The sequence below is a fragment of the Haliotis rufescens genome, unplaced genomic scaffold (assembly GCF_023055435.1).
Source record: "Haliotis rufescens isolate VD_foot unplaced genomic scaffold, xgHalRufe1.0.p SCAF_3, whole genome shotgun sequence".
Lineage (NCBI taxonomy): Eukaryota > Metazoa > Mollusca > Gastropoda > Lepetellida > Haliotidae > Haliotis > Haliotis rufescens.
Window position 1 is genome coordinate 62,959,201 of NW_025964001.1, and position 20,360 is coordinate 62,979,560.

Below are 20,360 nucleotides of genomic sequence, written 5' to 3' on the forward strand. Positions count from 1 at the left end.
ACCATAACAAACAGTATTCTTTGTATCCTACGATATGGCCCAGTACTTACGACCATAACAAACAGTATTCTTTGTATCCTACGATATGGCCCAGTACTTACGACCATAACCAACAGTATTCTTTGTATCCCTCTATATGGCCCAGTACTTACGACCATAACAAACAGTGTTCTTTGTATCCCTCTATATGGCCCAGTACTAACGACCATAACAAACAGTATTCTTTGTATCCTACGATATGGCCCAGTATTAACGACCATAACAAACAGTGTTCTTTGTATCCCTCTATATGGCCCAGTACTTACGACCATAACAAACAGTGTTCTTTGTATCCGGCGATATGGCCCAGTACTTACGACCATAACAAACAGTATTCTTTGTATCCCTCTATATGGCCCAGTACTTACGACCATAACAAACAGTATTCTTTGTATCCTACGATATGGCCCAGTACTTACGACCATAACAAACAGTGTTCTTTGTATCCCTCTATATGGCCCAGTACTTACGACCATAACAAACAGTATTCTTTGTATCCTACGATATGGCCCAGTACTTACGACCATAACAAACAGTATTCTTTGTATCTGGCGATATGGCCCAGTACTTACGACCATAACAAACAGTGTTCTTTGTATCCCTCTATATGGGCCAGTACTTACGACCATAACAAACAGTATTCTTTGTATCCCTCTATATGGGCCAGTACGTACTACCTAACAAACAGTGTTCTTTGTATCCGGCGATATGGCCCAGTACTTACGACCATAACAAACAGTATTCTTTGTATCCCTCTATATGGCCAAGTACTTACGACCATAACAAACAGTGTTCTTTGTATCCCTCTAAATGGGCCAGTACTTACGACCATAACAAACAGTATTCTTTGTATCCTACGATATGGCCCAGTACTTACGACCATAACAAACAGTGTTCTTTGTATTCGGCGATGTGGCCCAGTACTTACGACCATAACAAACAGTGTTCGTGTTTGTTTCAAATTATCAAAGTCGCATGTTTAGATATCTAAAAAAACTGTGAATGTTCGGAGTATATTTAAATGTGGAATGTAGCTATTGGTCAGAGGCCCGGTTCACAAAGCGATAGTACAGCTGCGACAGCATGTTAGTCTATGTTAAAGTATGGGATCGCTCTCTGAGACGGGGCCGAGTTAGCCCTCTGCTGGCCGGACAACTGTTGCCCCACAATTATCGCATACTATTAATTAACATATGGCCTAAAGATAATAGGCCTTGTCATTGAGGCTCGTTGATATGCACTGTGTATTTGACATGTGCAGTTTAATTACTTGTCTGAGTCGTAATTTCCTACACCTGACCAGAGACCATAGAATAGATCTATTTTATGGTCTCTGACCTGACCTTCAGAAAGCCAAATCGGTCAATCTACTACGCCATAATAAGATTTCTTGTATAACTGGTTCGGTATCTATATGGTTCGTTGTAGACACCATACTACAGTGCAAGATAACGTTAGTCTTTTTTATGAAATCCTCGTGTGACAATATTGCGTTTGCATTGCAGTCTATGTCTTAAACTATATATTTTCATTTACTTAACTTTCATGATATCATCATCATATTCATGGCGTTATTTGGAGAGGTGAATGGGGTTTAGCCAAGTCGTTAAAAGCGTTCGGGCGTCATTTGTCGTTATCGCGATACTTGGGTTTTCAGCACCATACCGTGGGTTTCACTAAATTGGTGAACATCTTAGATTTGTGTCACTCTAGGATTTCCAACTGAGTCGAGCTGACACTCCGTGATATGACTGAAATACTGTTCAAAGTGGAGTTAAACCAAACACTTCCACTCGCTCCTACATACCCGAATGTGAAGAGTCCGCTGGAGAAAGGACTGTTGTTTGTTTGTTTGTTGTTTAACGCCGCACTCAGCAATATCCTTGCTATATGACGGCGGTCTGTAAATAATCGAGTCAGGGCCCACTTGCACAAAGCGATCTTTGCGCTAAGATGAACGTAACTCCCATACTTTAACATAGGCTTACAATAGTCGTAGCGCTAAGATCGCTGTGTGAAGTGGGCCCTGGACCAGACAATCCAGTGATTGATATTATGAGCATCGATCCATACAATTGGGATACGATGACATGAAATCAATCAATTTAAGTTAGCAAGTCTGACCATCCGATCCCGTTAGTCGCCTCTTTCGACAAGCATTGGTTGCTGAAGTTAAAAGATGGTACTTGTTGTTACCCAACCATCCATATAGTACATCAGTGGGGTAGGAAGGGCGGATCCAGCTTTTTAAACGGGAGGGGTCCAATAACAGTAGGGGGGTGGGTGGGGTTAGAGTTGGGGGTGGGGGGTTGTCCAAAACGTACTTCATTTGGTTTTCAAAAAGTGGGGACATCCCCACCCACCCAATCCCCACCCACCCATCTGGATCCGCCTACGGCTAGCACTAGAGAACCGGCGTTACTCTGCAGTAGTATAAACTAGGGGTCGAACCACCGCTCTTTCGCTCTCCAGGCAGACTCTCTATCCCATTGACCACGGAGGCGGTTTATAGAAGTCAATCAGTTGGTCCAGCTCTGCGTGGCTTGTTTTGATGTACTGGACAGAACGGAAGCTGTGGGTGCGCCACGCACTGGGGACATGTGGGCTATCTCTTATAAGATTAGTTAACCGTATTTGTGTGGCATTGGGAAACGAGATTTTGGCATAAAGTCAGTCAAAAAGAGCATAATTTCATAATTTGCCTAAAATATAATAACAATTAGCAATTAGCAATTAGCAATTAGCAACCCTGCATGGGTGCCCTAGCCCTAAGACTGCCGTATATCGCTTCATAGAACGACACCCAGACCTTATATTCATATAGAGTATATGATCGTATGGTCGTATGGTCGTATGGTTGTATTAAGTACATTATGTTGTTATATTTAAAATATAAGTTCAAATGTGACAACAAATGTTCAACAAAGAATTTACTTGTTTAAAAGATATTTTAATCAAATATTCAAATATTTAAATATTCTATAGATAACTTCTTTGAGTGGCATTTAGAAGTTGGAGTGATAAAGTAAGACGAGTTCTATGGATGAACAACTTCTTTATTACAATTGGTGCGACGTTTCGGTGTAGATCCTAACACCTTTATCAAGCAAGTGATGGATAGGGCTAAACAACATAGTTATATATACACTTATTATCACCTCTCTGTGCCCATCAACTAGTCACTGTAACAACCTAGATGTCAATAAGTGTATATATAACTTTATCATTTAACTTAAGCATTTATCCATGACATAAGCTTATGACATAAAAACATGTATGTCATACCCCAATGACATAAGTATGCAAATTAGATATGCAAATTAGATAACCGGAAGAGCGAGCGGTTTGATTTGAAACTATATATTATAAGTGAAGTTACACCAGAGTTATAATCAGATTACACAGAATCGTTGTTGTTACCGTTATTAAAGTTTCAATTATTCTGCAAAAGTCTGTTCAAGTATTTTGTTTAAAATAATCCGAGGAACTTTCTTTCTCAGCGAATTGTTTATTTTGGTTTACATGGCTATGGAAAACATGTATCACTACGCACGATCTATACGTAAGATTTCGACAAGTTGCTGATGTTAATGTTTAATGCAATTATTCCTTAATTTGGAAGCAAAAATGTGAAAATGATAAATAGAATTCATCACGAGTGTTTTTTAATATGGGAAATATCAACCTCGTCCCGTTAATCGGTATTTGCCTCGCCAAAGGCTCGGCAAATACCGATTAACTAAGACTCGGTTGATATTTCCCATATTAAAAAAACACTCGTGATGAATCCTCTATATGTTGTTTAGCCCTATCCATCACTTGCTTGATAAAGGTGTTAGGATCTACACCGAAACGTCGCACCAATTGTAATAAAGAAGTTGTTCATCCATAGAACTCGTCTTATTCTATAGATAGTGTGATAGAAAACGCAGATTAATCTATTCTTTTTGAGAGAAAAGTACTACACTCGGTACTATATCGACGCATGGATACATTTATTATATTTTCTACACCGATCGTTTTCGATCAAAAGCACAAACAGGGTTCAGTATGATCCTAGACCGATCTTTCCTGAATAAACCGTCCGGGTTTGACAGTTTTTGGAAGCAACTTGTTTTATTCAGTTGTCATTTGGTTGGTTGGTTTTAGAAAGTGACACGAGTAGGTTCCCATTGAATCGACTTGTATCGACGCGCATGCGTACATGTCCAACAAATAGGAAGTTGGCCTAGACCCTGTCAAAGCTGTGATTCTAGACTATCGTAATAAACACTGCAATTGTTCAAGATCTACTTAGGCACTAAATCACGGGTAAGTATACGTTAGTAGATAACTGTTTCATCAGAGAAATGTAGAAAATGATCCTGTCAGTCTGGAAACAGAAGCTACAGTGACCTAGAAGGCCAAGCCCACCTATCGTTAGGCCTACTGTAAACAAACAACCCACAAACCATGACAAGTTGGGTTATGCCGACGGCAAACGATTAGATAAGGTCGAGATAGTCGCAATTCTGGGGACAGCTGGAATGAACTAGGTATTTCAAGACTTATTCTGGGTGGGACTAGATACATACCATGTGATCTTGCCCAACGTATATAAATTGTTTGATTTTTCAGAATTTAGTAGTTTACGTAGCTGACCTGTTAGGAGATAGTTACTAGACCTCTTTGAGAGTCGAAATAAGTTGGATTATTGCTACTGTAGACGATAGAAGAGGCCAGTCATGACAAGTACCCTGGTAAATTATGTCGTTGATATTTAAAAACATTTTTAAATATTACATTTAGAGTTTATATTAGATATGTGTTGACATATATGTTTATGATTCATTTTGAATAGATTAGAACCAGAAAATTATAAATTGTTTCAGTTTCAGACATTTGCATGGTAAGTCCACAACTGACATGTATTTTTATATTAATCCCACACTGACCTGTGTTATTGATGTGAACTGAAGGAATTAGTCTTGAAAGAAGGAGAGATTAGGATTCATTTAGAATCTAGACTACAATACTTCTGATTGTTTTTTACATGTCCATTAATGATACATGTTTTGAATGACCAACCTATCTCTTCAGATGTTACTGTTTTTATGTCTGTGTATCATTGTGTATTGGGAAACACATTTATTACACATAAGCCCAGTTGATTAATGAGCAGCTGAGGAATGACCCCATCATCATGATCATGTAAAGTGCCAGAATGTTCGGGCCCAAAAGTAGGTTTGCCAAAATCCTACGATCAATAGTTTGAATCCGAATTATGCCTGTCTATGGCTTTTGTATATATGCAAAAGCTGGACAAAACTTTTTTCTGGGTCCATGTATTTTATTAATACTGAAGATGGTAGACCTAAACAATAATACACAAACTTTTCATATACAAAATTGGTAACATCGTGTACGGCCTTTCATAGATGATAATGCTGTATCTTATCTGCAACTTACACATGGAACTAATAATCATATGTATGATAACTGATACTTTCAGATGTGTATGATTATTATATCCATGTGTAAGTTGCCGATAAGATACAGCATTATCATCTATGAAAGACCATACATGATGTTCCCAAGTATATTAAAAGTTTGTGTAATATTGTTTAGGTCTACCATCTTCAGTATTAATAAAATACATGGACCCAGAGAACGACTTTGTCCAGCTTTTACATGGTGTCGGAAGTGGGATATCTCACACTAATTAACTAAGGTCAGATACGTATTTGTGAACTTGTAGGGTGGTAACGTTAATTTGACATATAACATGTGTATAAAAATACTTCTTAATCAGGAATGTTTACAAACTTTTCCGAGCACAGTAGGAAACTGCCGAAGATAATGTAAGCAAAAGTGTGTGTCTGATAGCTACTTTACATATAGGCACAGCGTTATAAATTGGCATTAGTCCTATAGTGGGGTTAATCAAAGTGGTAAAGGCCTAGCGCCTTCCTTACTTGGGGCATTCCTGCCACATCAAGCCGACTCCCCATGGTATACCGTATTCAATGTAATAAGCGCTCCGCTCTAATAAGCACCCACGGCGATATTTGCTAATATATTGGCTAGTGAACAATACCTATTATCAATACCGATTGATCAATGTACACAACACTTATTTATTCGCGTATAATACCCACTCGTGTGTTATATTGCTTAATTATGAGCAATTAAATTCTGGAAAAATGTATCTCTCGTATATAAACATTTCAGGCTGTCAGCATAAACCACAAAATGTATCTTTCAACCCTGTTTTTTTTCCACCAAAATAATATTCTAATAAGAGCCCCCTATTTCTAATTTATTACTGTTCACAGCTGTCACAGACTCTGACAGGATTCGATAATACAAACTGAAATAACCTTACATGTGTGATAAACAGGAATAACCAACAGCTGACCGCAGTACAGTCATCTTCCCGAGGCAAGAGAGTTAACTGACTATAAAAGTCCAGTTTCCACCCTTGCTGAACTAGGCTGGTATTATGGAGTTACATTCTGGCTGGACTAACGAGTCTATGCATAGTCCAGTCAAAATCATGCAACGAAATCAAAATCCGGTTTGTAAACTGTCATGCAGATTTCAATCGATTGCAGGATTTGCAAAGCATGTGCACCGCCAACTCGTTGTCAGCAGATATTTTCCCAATCCTTTCATGTTTTTAATCAAGGTGCTCACGTGATTTGATGCATTTCGCGATGTAAGACCCGTTTTATCACAATATAGGTCTTGATTATCGATCAAATCGTCCTGACTGGGCGCCACCGTTTAGTGTGAAGCAAACGCAAGTGATACGAGAGGTGGAATCTGATTGGTCCATAGGAGAGGCTTAGAAGGGACATAACTGGTAATAGCCACTGGTGGCGCTACGATCGAGCCCTGTAATTCCAGCCTAGTTCAGCAAGGGTGGAAACTGGACTTGTTTAAAGTCAGTTAACTCTCTTGCCTCGGGAAGATGAAGGACAGTAGGACATGCATTATCAGCTGGTGATTCCTCCCTGAATCAACAACGTGTGTGGTAGGACATGAATCATTAAAGGAGTTTATATAACTCTAACCAGTGTCTTGAGTAATTGTGGGCGGTCGGTTAGCCTAGTGGTTAAAGCGTTCGCTCGTCATGCCGAAGACCCGGGTTCGATTCCCGACATGGGTACAATGTGTGAAGCCCATTACTGGATGTCCCCTGCTGTGATGTTGCTGGAATATTGCTAAAAGCGGCGTAAAACCCCACTCACTCACTCACTTGAGTAATTGTAAAATGTATTGTAAAATGTACATTTCTAGTAGGCTTGAGTCCACATATTGGTATGCTCCCTAGTCTATAGAATGTAGATTCAATTAATTAGCGTGCTCTGTTATCAACTAATCAGACCAAAGGTATTGATAATTAATGAGGTCATTCATTCTTCATAATCAATGGGCTGTTTGTGGACATCGAGTGTGATGCTATTATTAGCACAGGCTTGTTATTCTACTTGGATACAAGTTCAAGTGGGAGATGGGCGTGTGAGTGTAGGTAGTGTAACATTATGTTTGAGATGGTGAAAACACTTAGACTGTATCTTGTTATAATTGAATGGTGATTGTATAACTTAGAGATATGTTTACACATTCTGTGATCTATTGAATTGTTCTTCTGTATCCAAAATTTAGAGGAATATAAGTTCTATTAGATACACCACCGGACCCGTGAAGATCAGGGTTAGAATAGGTCAGCAACCCATTCTTGCCATAAAAAGGCGACTGCTCGTCGTAAAAGGCGACTAACGGGATCGGGTGGTCAGGCTTGCTGACTTGGTTGATGTATCCGTCCATCATGTTTTGTTTCTGGAGCAGAACTAAAAAACCATGAGACATATCTTAATCAAACTTGGCACATAGATAGGACTAGTGGTAAACTGTTACCTTTTGATAGTTTTGGATTTTTTGAAAATTTATTTTTCGAGTTTCCTTTGCAACGACTTTGACTTAGACTGAAAATGGCGGTAGCAGCAGATTTAAAAAAAATGTACAATGTTCCTTGCCTTGCACACAACCGTACATATCATATAGGCGAGGGATATGAGTATTTCATGCTTGTTATGTTATGTAAAGATGAAAATGTTTTAAATGAACCCAACAAACTGACGAAATGTTTTGATTGTTGCTTGTTTTGTTCAGGTGATCAATCAAGTACATCACAACCTCTTCCAATGCAGTCCTAACAGCATGGATCCTGACTTCCTTGACTCGGATTCGGATGACGACGCGGGTTTGGCAGTTATGCTGCAACGGTTTGGAATGTCTGCCAGATACCTACAGTCGAGGCTTGAGGTAAATCAGCTTCTGGTTACCATAGTTCCAAGATAGGATGTGTTACTTTAGAATTTCCAAGCCAGCTAAACTGAGGATTAGGTGGTCACAAATGTGGTCTGGCTCATGGATGTCTTCTTATCTCAAGGAATTAAATTGTTGCTCATGGTATCGACCACTTGCCTAGCCCAGGGTCACATTTTTACAGACTGTTGTGGTATAGCTGGTATATTGAAAAATGGGGTGTAAAACAACATTCACTCAGAAGTTAGAAGTTGCAAATATTACATGAATATGTTAAGATTATATGTTCTTAGTTTCTTCGTGTTAGGGGTCGTTAGGGGAACCCATTTCTGGTGTCCCTTGCCCTGATATTGCTGGAATATTGCTGAAAGCAGCGTAAAACCATACTCACTCACTCACTCATGTTAGGGGTCATTAGCTTTTGTGTGAGTGAGGGAATGTTGCATATATCTTATCTGTATTGAGGTGTTTTTCGATCATGTCTTCACATGTTACTTATTGTTTACACTCTGAAAGAAATTGACAACCGGTAATCCGGGGTAACTTGAACCAACTCACAAAACACTTTTGAGACAAGTAGGTGGTGCGCAGAAATTGGGCAAACATATTTGGTGGGTTACATGTAGAGAGGATGGACGCAGATTGTGCATGTGCGGGTCATGACGATGAAACTGATTTTGCTCCCGTGTACTCACGTGTTGCTCCTAAGACTATTAAGAGGTCGATGTGACAAGCGATACCAGAATTCTCTCAAAGTTGTTTGCTAGAATTCCTTTGGTGTACATGTACTTGTAATGTTTTAGACCAGAATTCTCTCAAAATTGTTTGCTAGAATTCCTTTGGTGCACATGTACTTGTAATGTTTTAGACCATTTAACATTATGTTTACTGTTATTCCTTTCAGAACGTTGTGGAAGATGACCGAAAAATAGATACATTGGTTGTATCGGAAGGTAAATCAATTTATTTTCTGTTCATATCTTGTTTTCTTTTTGTGATTAGTTGTAGGACAATATTAGGATGTTGAGAGAACCCACTGTGTATTGCGGGATATCGTGTCAGTGACGTGAACTGAATCTATCACAGTTCCATCATGTCTGATTAGCATTTTAATTTTTAAGCATAATTTTAAGTGTAATTAGCATTTGATTAGAGGAAATTGTAGCTTCATCGTTCAAAATATAAATCACAAGTGTTGGTAAGTGGTGTGAAACTTACGTGAAGCATATTGACATGTTATGATAGACCTGTAACCATGGCAACAGTTAATTTATTTTTTTTATCGGAATACATTAATTAGGAGATAAACATCTGTTTAATTTAGAATTAAGTGAACTGTGGATTTCTTGGTAATATATAGAATTTGGTATTTGAATTTGGAAGTGTTAATTCAGTGCCCTCAAATCTACTTGAAGTACTGGTAACTTAGCTCTACTGTTAAGAAACAGCCTCAATGTTAAATGCGCAGTGTCATGACTTCACATATTGACATGCTTGAGTTTAATGTTTTGAGAAGTTTGGCCAGTTATTTTTTCAGTTATTTCACCAATAATAACCAGAAAAGATTTATAGTGCTGCATATAAGTATACTCAAATATCATGTTCATCAAGCTTTAGGCCTTAATATCTCTTTGAGATTTTGTGACAAATTTCAAGCTCTCATTTCTCTGAAGTTTGTAACATCTACCGTATTCGACATAATAAGCGCCCAAGGCGCTCTCAAAATTAGAAATAGGGGGCTCTTATTAGAATATAATTTTAGTGAGAAAAAAACAGTTGAAAAACTGAATATTTCGTGGTTTATGCTGACAACCTGAAATGATACAAAAGAAAAGTCTGTGCGTATTACATGATTATACACGACGGATATATTTTTCCAGAATTTAATTGCCCATAATAAAGGGTGCATATAACACACGAGTGCGTATTATACATGAATAGATAAGTCTTGTGTACATTGATCAATCAAAGGGGTGCTAATTGGGATTGTTCACTAGCCAATATATTAACAAATATCACTTATTAGAGCGGGGCGCTTATTACATCGAATACAGTATATTATATTACCTACATTTGATGATAGCATGATTTGGAACTGTCTATGGAACAAAATTGAGAAATTGTTTTCTCATAAATATTTTAGCTTTTGCTGCTGTCAAATAGAGTTCGATTGGTAGAATGAAAGCAAAAATGTTAACCTCAAGACATCCACATCACAGATGATAATAGTTACACCTTAATTGCCTATAATTCATATCAACAGTTTTGAATGCTAAAATAAGGACTCAGTTACGACATAATGCTTCAGGTTTTCTGTGGGACTTAGTAAAAATGGATTCCTGAATGTTAGGTTTTATAAAATAAAAGAATTGGTTCTCAGGCAATGGCTTTTGAAAAAATAGTGCCAGCGGGCTGTGTCTTTTTGTTGTTGTTGAAACTGGTACGTAACCAAATAAACAGTTCAATCAACCTGGGAAGGGGCCTCCCTACATAAGGGAATACTAGAATACAGTATTTGACTACCATTTGACTACTAGTGCATGGATAATACACGCATATAATGATTTTATTTTACAACACGGAGATTTTATCACAAGCACACAACACCGGAAGAAGCATGTCAACAAATCCATACTGAAGTATGCATGTTAGTCCTGTTATTACACTATCTGGCTATAAAAGTGTTCATTGTGTATCTGGACTTATGTTTGTCATCCATTATATTACTTTTATCCAAGATTTCATTCAATTTTGTTTACATTAATTTCCGCGAAATCTTGTACGATTTGTGAATTGATCGGCAAATCACAAGAACTCGCCTTGAAACAAACATTAGTCGTTAGAGATACAATGTCTTCAGTTTTCCTATCACGCTATTGAAATTTCTTTTCAGTTATGTTATTGGCCATGACATTAAGTACCATGTAGAACTTGAGTTTATTAAAATTGTACGTAAATTTGTAGGAGCCATGCATTACTATGCACTTTAATCGAGTTTGCGTTATATTGGAGGGCGAAATAGCGAGAGAACACTGTATGTTTTAAACTAAATCACCCATAGATAGGAAAGAAGGTGTGTAACAGCTGGTTGCTATTTCCGGCTTATTTTATGAGACAAATAAATCTTGGACGCGACGTTAAACCCCATTTCACCTCACCTATGAAACAAATACACATGTAATCTTTATCTCTGCGTATGAAACATTGTCCGGCATACAGTACACAAATAACACTCAATTTGTAAATGTTATGTCTGGTGATGTTTTATCATAAATTTCATGTTTTCATTGACCAAATTTGCAAACGGTAAACCATTCACACAAACTCCTATTGATGCCATGACCATATCACGAGATGCGCAGTAAAGCAGTGCGCGTGTAAAGGGAAGTAACTGCATCGCTGTTTTGAATCACGTTTTTTTAAAGTATTGTAGCATTTCACTGCTGGGTTGTGTTAGGTATATTTAAGGATCTTTTTATTTGACAAGGGAAATAAAAAAGAAACGTGCGGCAGATTTTATAATGATGCGGGCAGTGCCTGAGAACCAAGACTATTATTTTTGTAGCCTTATGGATCTGGGACCCTTTCCACAAAGCCATTTTGGCGCCATGATTGTCCTAAGTCTATGGTAATGTATTGGACTTATGATCGTCTTCGCTAAGATCGGTTTGTGGAACAGACCCCAGACAGTCTTCCCCCCTGTTTCTTACCGTGCTATTTTCTCAACAGAATGTCCAAACCTCGTCTGTACCAACGATTCAACAGGTGCTAGTTATTTTAAGTGAGTGTGTATCAAGGGACTTCATACATCTGCTGGAAAGCAATTTCCAAGGCTTCTTATGTTAAATGAATTCTTCTTCTTTTGTATATATAACCGATTGACCATTAACCATGTTAATTGCAGGTTTTATTTCTATTTATTCTTAATAGTAGCAATCATCAACGTCTGATGGAAAGATGTGCATCTGCGAAATTAATAAATGATATTCATTAAAATATGTACAAGCATATTTCAAAAATTAATTTTACAAACTGTTTGGAATAAAATATTTGGAAATTAATTATTCTCTCCTGATATGTGAAAACAATTTCTAAGAGAAAGAGAAAAGTGGTTTGAAGTGGTTGTATGAGAGTGTTCGTCTCCAGTCGTCAGGATCTACAGTAGTGGATGTTGTTGTTGTTGTTGCAGAGACTCGCAGACTGCAAGCAGACATCTACGAGAGTGTCGTGCGAGGCGGTCCCGAGGACTACACGTTTCTGGCAGAAAACAAGTGCATCTTGGATCAGGTTATTTTCATAGGTAAGTTTTTCTGAGTGCTGGGTAGACATTCCCTGTAGGGATTCCGGGTAACCATTGGTCTCCAGCAGCCTCTGCTAGTCGTAAGTGGGGACGTAACGGATGGTAGTCAGTCTCAGTGAGGGGCGGTCAGGTAGCCTGGTGGTTAAAGCGTTCGCTCGTCATGCCGAAGACCTGGGTTTGATTCCCGACATGGGTACAATGTGTGAAGCCCATTTCTGTTGTTCCCCCACCGTGATATTGCTGGAATATTGCTAAAAGCGGCGTAAAACCATACTCACTCACTCACTCAGTCTCAGTGACTTGGTTGATGACGTGTCATCGTACCCCGATGGTGTGGATCATTGCTTGCAACATCAATCTCTGGATTGTCTGGTCCAGACTTGATTATTTACAGACCACTATCATATGTGCGGTGTAAGACAATAAACTCACATACCGTGAAGAGACATTGTTCTAGTGTTTTATCATGAGTGAGTGGAGGTTTGATGCTGGAACAGATAGATGTAGTGACATGATTATAGTTTACTGATTATTTAGACTTATTCTGGAGTCAACGAACCGATCATGAATGGTTAGTAGTAGGGTTGGGACGAGTCCAAATTTACTACCCGGGTTCCCGACCCTACCCGGGTACCCACTTCAAGTCTCAAGAGTTGGGAACAAAATGTCTGATTGGTAATTGTTTTACCACAGCCCTGGCTAAAACTATTTAGATACACATGTATCAAACAATCAGATCATGCGTTCACTGAAGTTGACTGAAGCTTTATCTTTTCTCAAGCATATATGAGTCAAAAGGAATGTGTGCATCATCAGAAAGAAATGCGAACATTAGCGACTTGTAGTGTAACCACTGAGCTATAGTGAGTTTTTGTCATTAAACAATACATCACGTGACTAACCACGGGTCCGGGTACTCCTGTGGGTACCCGGGTCCTACTCAGGACCGACCCGAGTACCTGAGTTACTCGTCCCAGCCCTAGTTAGTAGCTTGAGTATTCAATCCTGCGGTTGGGGTACAGTGTTACAACTACAGCCAGGTAGATCCTGCATGCTCCAACACCTGCAATCAGGTGATCACTTCTAGCTAGGTAGCACTTCACATGGGTATCTGTGCATTTCAATACATTGTGAAGTTGTGTCCCAATAAAAAAACATGTGTCAAAGACATCTCAAGTTAGTGAATGCAAGAAGCCCTCTTTCTGGATTGAATGATCCTCAGTGAGTTCTTGATAGAGAAAGTTAGGAATGAAGAGTCAGTGGTTAATATTGAATTGATTCTATTGTGTCTTTTATGAATTGTCTCTATTGTGTCCGTTATGAATTGGCTTTATTGTTTCTGTTACAAATTGGCTCTGTTGTATCTGTTATGAATTGCTCTATTGTGCCTGTAATGAATTGACTCTATTGTGTCTGTTATGAATTGGCTCAAGTGTGTCTGTTATGAATTGGCTCTGTTGTGCCTGTTATGAATTGGCTCTGGTGTGTCTGTTATGCATTGGCTCTATTGTGTCTGTTACAAATTGGCTCTAGTGTGTCTGTTATGAATTGGCTCTAGTGTGTCTGTTACAAATTGGCTCTATTGTGTCTGTTATGAATTGGCTTTAGTGTGTCTGTTATAAATTGGCTCTATTGTGTTTGTTATGAATTGGCTCTTGTGTGTCTGTTATAAATTGACTCTATTGTGTCTGTTATGAATTGGCTGTAGTGTGTCTGTTATGAATTGGCTCTGTTGTGTCTGTTATGAATTGGCTCTGTTGTGTCTGTTATGAATTGACTATTGTGTCTGTTATGAATTGGCTGTAGTGTGTCTGTTATGAGTTGGTTCTATTGTGTCTGTTATGAATTGGTTCTATTATGTCTGTTATGAATTGGCTCTGTTGTGTCTGTTATGAATTGGCTCTGTTGTGTCTATTATGAATTGGCTGTAGTGTGTCTGTTATAAATTAACTCTATTGTATCTGTTACAAATTGGCTCTGTTGTATCTGTTATGAATTGCTCTATTGTGCTTGTTATGAATTGACTCTATTATATCTGTTATGAATTAGCTCTATTGTGTCTGTTATGAATTAGCTCTGTTGTGTCCGTTATGAATTGGTTCTAGTGTGACTGTTATGAATTGGTTCTATTATGTCTGTTATGAATTGGCTCTATTGTTTGTTATGAATTGGCTCTAGTGTGTCTGTTATGAATTGGCTCTATTGTATCTGTTACAAATTGCTCTGCTATGTCCGTTATGAATTGGCTCTGTTGTGTCTTATACAAATTGGCTCTAATGTGTCTGTTATGAATTGGCTCTATTGTGTTTGTTATGAATTGGCTCTGTTGTGTCTGTTATGAATTGGTTCTATTATGTCTGTTATGAATTGGCTCTATTGTGTCTGTTATGTATTGGCTCTGTTGTGTCTGTTATGAATTGGCTGTAGTGTGTCTGTTATGAATTGACTCTATTGTATCTGTTATGAATTGGCTGTAGTGTGTCTGTTATGAATTGGCTGTAGTGTTTCTGTTATGAATTGACTCTAGTGTGTCTGTTATGAATTGGCTCTGTTGTGTGTGTTATGAATTGGCTGTAGTGTGTCTGTTATGAATTGGCTGTAGTGTGTCTGTTATGAATTGACTCTAGTGTGTCTGTTATGAATGTGTGTCTGTTATGAATTGACTCTATTGTATCTGTAATCAGATTGCCGACCTGGATGTAACTGTGTGCGGACATTCGAGAGCCACCCGCTCCGGGCCGAGGACACAGCCCCGGACCGTCTATCCCGTCCACTGGAGTGGATCAAGACAGGGAAATGTTCCTGTCTGCAGAGCAGCGAACACCCCATGCCAAGGAGGTGCGGCAAGACACTCGCCCACGTGGCCAGCGTGATGGGCAACCTGAAGATGCTGATGTTCCTCCAGGAACAGAACTGCACCTTCAACTACGTGACCCCAGTGCTCCACTACACTCCCCTCTTCCTGGCCGTCATGAAAAACCACATCCACATCGCTCAGTACCTGCTGGCCCAGGGTGTCAACATCAACATCCGGTCCAAGATGGAGCAGCACTCCCCTCTCATAGAAGCCATGCTCGACAAGAAGAAGGAGATCTTTGACATGCTGGTGCAGTCTGATGCCATTGATGTCAACACCACCAACTTCCGAGGCGAGAGCGCACTCATCGTCGCTACAAGGATGGAGAATGTTGAATACGTTGAGGCGCTGATGAATGCAGGGGCGAGTCCGGATGCTATGGATGTCCGAGGGACTACAGCCCTCATGCATGCCTGTCGACTGGGGTTTGTGGACATTGCCAAGCTTCTGCTACAGCTGAAGGCCAGTGTGGACGTGAAGGATGCTCGTGGGGACACGGCCTTGCAGTTTGCTGTGTATAGAGGTTGGTCGCATTAAAACTAGTTATTGGTTTCGTGGTTTCAAATGACCAAAGAATCCTGATTTTATTTTCATAAAATGCTCCAGGGCCCACTTGCACAAAGCGATCTTAGCGCTAAGATGATCGTAACTCCCATTCTTTAACATAGGCTTAAGATAGTCTTAGCGCTAAGATTGCTTTGTGCAAGTGGGTTCTGATCTTATTTTTGAGTAATATTTGATGCAACATATGTTCATAAATCTGGGTGGCCCAGTCGTCTAAAGCGCTGCGATTCGCTGTGCAGGGTTGCATCCCTTGGACACGCCAGAAACCTATGATTGTGGGTTCGAATCTTGGTTCGCCCCGATTATGTTTCTAGGTTTGTCAGCACCATACCTGTGCTCGTGGGTTTCACCGAAGTGGTAAACGTCTGAGACCTGCATCACATCGGGCTTTCCTCCCAAATTAAGCTGACACGCCTTGATATAACTGGAATAATGTAAAAGCAGCGTTTAACCCAATTCACTCTCTCATAAATCTGTACCCCTGTGGGTACTCCGGTCACAGGGGTCCTGATCAGATGGTCAGGCTCAGTGACTTGCTTGATGTGGATCGTTGTCATAATGTCAATCACTGGATCATCTGGTTCTGATTTAGTTAGTTCAGGCTGCCTTGATATAGCTAGAAAATAACTGAGTGCAGTGTTAAACTTCTGTACTAATACCTACCAAGATATCTGGCCCTTGAAATCCTGGGTGGAATAGGTCTTCAGCAACCCATGCTTGCTGTAAAAGGCAACTATGCTTGTCATAAGAGGCGACTAACGGGATCGGGTGGTCAGGCTCTCTGACTTGTCATCGTATCACAATTGCAAGGATCAATGCTCATGATGTCAATCACAGGATTGTCTAGTCCAGACTTGATTATTTACAGACTGCTGTCATATAGCTGGAATATTGCTGAGTGCGACGTCAAACATAAAAACAAACAAACCAAGATATCTAAGGGCGTGGAACTGGAATGGTTGTTTGTTTTTCAGTATGACTGTTTTAATTAACAGAGTGTTCGTGTTTTTTTTGGTAATCAGTATCTAAGACTAAACATAAAACTCATGAATTGTGGGCATGACTTTCAACTATATATGTACTGTTTTATCTCCAGAGGAGGCTGAGTTAGTTGATCTTCTACTTACGGGAGGTGCCGATCCAAACCACATTCCTGAAGACGGTTTCCCGGCACTGGTGGTTGCAGCTTACAGTGATTCCTGGGAGATCTTGGAACTGCTGCTGAAACATCGCGCAGACATCGCCGCCACCAACAGACACGGCTACACCGCACTCCACATCGCGGCCTGGAACGGTCATGTCAACTCTGTCAACCTGCTGTTGAAACATAGAGCTCCATGTGATACCAAGACGGCTGATCTTAACACACCCCTCTCCCTCGCTGCTCACGGCCGTCATTCGGATATTATCGACATATTGATACCCTACGGTTGTGATGTCAACAATTCCGACAAAGATCAAGACACTCCTCTACACTATGCATCCTACAACTCGGATGTCAATGCCGTGAGAATTCTCGTCCAAAATGGTGCCGATCCCAATGTAAGGAACCGGGTCAACGTGACTCCATTGTGGAATGCTACTTACTGTGGGAATAAGGACATTATTAAGATTTTGCTGAGCAAAAATGTAGACATGGAAGTCAAAAGTGTAGGCATTAACCAGCACCATCAGTCAGACGATGTTCTCTACATCTACAAGGAGGTTAAGACGCCTCTCTGGGTGGCCGCTGATCGTAATTACCCGGAGGTCGGCATGTTGTTGATTGCGGCAGGATATGACATGTCCGCTGAAAACTGGATCCTCTCAGACGCACTGCAAGAGGTCAAGGAGGAAGCATTCCGAAGCCTTCTTCACTACCATAAAACCACGCCCTCAAGACTCGTCAAAATATGCAGGCGATTTTTGCGTCAATATTTTGGCAACAATGTCGACACCTGTTCAAATCAGTTGGAAATTCCTGTAGTTTTGAAGAACTATCTTCAACTGAAAGATCTTACAGCTGACAATTGATATGAAACTGGCCATGTGAGTTGTGTTCAAAACCAGATAGACTTTGCTGTGATAAAACAAACTAGTAGTGCAATTTTGAAGAAATTCTGAATGAAGCCATGCTCTAGTGATGTTGAATGTGTATCAGTTTCCATTTGTGATTGTGGTTTGTTACATTGTGATTGTTTCATTCCGACCTTGCTCAGTAGTCAGCTTGTTTGTAGGACATTAGGGAGATAGGTGTTGCAGGGTCTTACACCTGCCAACTTAATGCAAATTGGCCATACGACTGAAAGAGTGTGATCGGAAAATGAATGGTAGCACACTTGTGAGAATATTTGGTGGGCTTATATTAGGCTCTGTTCAGTTCATTTTCTTAATGACATCTAATTCATAGTAAATACAGTTTATGCTGTATTTTTCAGCTTTTTATCAAATAATGTTTTTTTGAAGTTTGCCTACCACAAATTATAGCTCAATTATCATAACCAAGGAGATTTTCTTTGTGAGACAAAAGGCTCTTTGTGTTAAGCTACCAATTGTGAGGACTTGTTTTTGAAAATACATTAAGTATTATGTATATTATGTGGCATCTTTTAATGCATAATTTATCAGTCATTTGTGGCCGGTCGATGCTTTCTCTCAGGTTTGTCTGCAAGAACTGTTGATTGCAGAGATGAACTGGTAAATATTGACATGAAAACCTGGTTTGTTGATACTGGATAATCTGGCGTTTAACATTCTTGACATTTCTACTGATCTGAAACAGATGTCGGGGACGTCTCAGAGTCTCAATTTGCTGTGTGTTCGTGCATCACTATCAATGAAATATTGTTCAAAGCATCATAAAATCCAACTGACTCCTAAACAAATGTGAGGATTCCTAACGGATAATATTTCCTTGGGATTATTATTTTCAAACTGAAAAGTGCTGATTTGGAAGCTTGTTTATCATAAGGAAGAAAATTTAAGGATGTCGGCTTTTTTATTATGAGGAACACAATGTTTCAGAGTATAAACTTACCTTTTCATCAGGTGTATGATCAAGGAGCAAGTATATGTACTTCAAAATGTCGTGTTATTCATAGCAAAGAAGTTGACATCCATAAATTCTCTTCTCTTATGTGTATCACTTCTAAATCCCTTTCAAAGTCTTGTTTATCATGTTCACAAGATGGCATATCTGGAACAAAATGTCTCTTGGTGCTTATGAATAACATTATAAATAGCTTAATTACAGAATCTTACGGTAATATTTGTATAATAACAGAATATTGATATTTTGTTTGGTAGCTGGATGATGTCTTTCTATAAAGGTGTATTATAAATGTCACACTTTCCGGGAATTATTTGCCACGTTATGGAAGCTGACTAGAGTAATAATCCACCTACTTCTTAAAAGTAACTTAAGTGGTTTTCAGTTTCAGAAGGGTAGCACGGGTGGCCCAGTCGTCTAAGGCGCCGCGATTCGCTGTGCAGAGTTGCGTCCCTTAGGGACGCCAGAAACCTATGATTGTGGGTTCGAATCCCTGTTCGACCCGATTATGTTTCTAGGTTTGTCAGCACCATACCCGTGCTCGTGGGTTTCACCGAAGTGGTAAACGTCTGAGACCTGGATCACTTCGGGCTTTCCTCCCACATTAAGCTGACACGCCGTGATATGACTGGAATACTGTTAAAAGCGGCGTTAAGCCCAACGCACTCACTCAGTTTCAGAAAGTACTATCAGTTTCTGGAAGAGTATGATAAAATGCAAAAATATTTCTTCTTTTCACCATTAGTTTAAAGCAGCTCCCTGTTCCTGATCAGGACATGATACATACTTTGTAAACTTCATCACAGATGTTCTACATACTGTACTGCCAGCAGGGGGGAGCACGTTACTGTGTTGATGTGAAGTCTCGAGCAGATCACATGCAGTTTAGGCAGACAGGTGGTGTATAGTTCTATTCTGTGATGACTATTATGGGATGTTGAGCCAGTCAGGAACAGTCCTGTTTATGCGGTCAGTATAGTTGATCATGCTGCTGTCAAGGGTTATGGCCCCATGGGCATTCCAGATTTGAATTGCTCCCAAGCAACTTATATGCCATCTTCCCAAGGCAAGAGAGTTAACTGACTATAAAAGTCCAGTTTCCACCCTTGCCGAACTAGGCTGGTATTGTGGAGTTAGAATTTGGCTGGACTAACGAGTCTATGCAAAGTCCAATCAAAATCGTGCACCGAAATCGAAATCCGGTTGGTAAACTGTCATGCAGAGTTCGGTCGATTGCCTAGTTCGACAAGGGTGGAAAC

General features: G+C 39.6%; 1 protein-coding gene across 2 annotated transcripts; it reads left to right on the forward strand.

The window, feature by feature from the left end:
• The first annotated feature begins 4,242 nt into the window (after positions 1-4,242).
• On the forward strand, positions 4,243-19,617 carry LOC124132364 (ankyrin repeat domain-containing protein 50-like). Of its 2 annotated transcripts, none has more exons than XM_046496251.2 (6): positions 4,243-4,350; positions 8,197-8,349; positions 9,257-9,305; positions 12,542-12,652; positions 15,337-16,032; positions 17,170-19,617. In XM_046496251.2, exons 2-6 carry the CDS (start codon positions 8,245-8,247, stop codon positions 18,084-18,086), a joined length of 1,878 nt encoding a protein of 625 aa, XP_046352207.2. In that variant the 5' UTR covers positions 4,243-4,350; positions 8,197-8,244; the 3' UTR covers positions 18,087-19,617. The 2 variants fall into 2 exon arrangements, with proteins under 2 accessions (XP_046352207.2, XP_046352206.2); XM_046496250.2 differs by lacking the exon at positions 4,243-4,350 and adding an exon at positions 4,608-4,778.
• Positions 19,618-20,360: the final 743 nt, after the last annotated feature.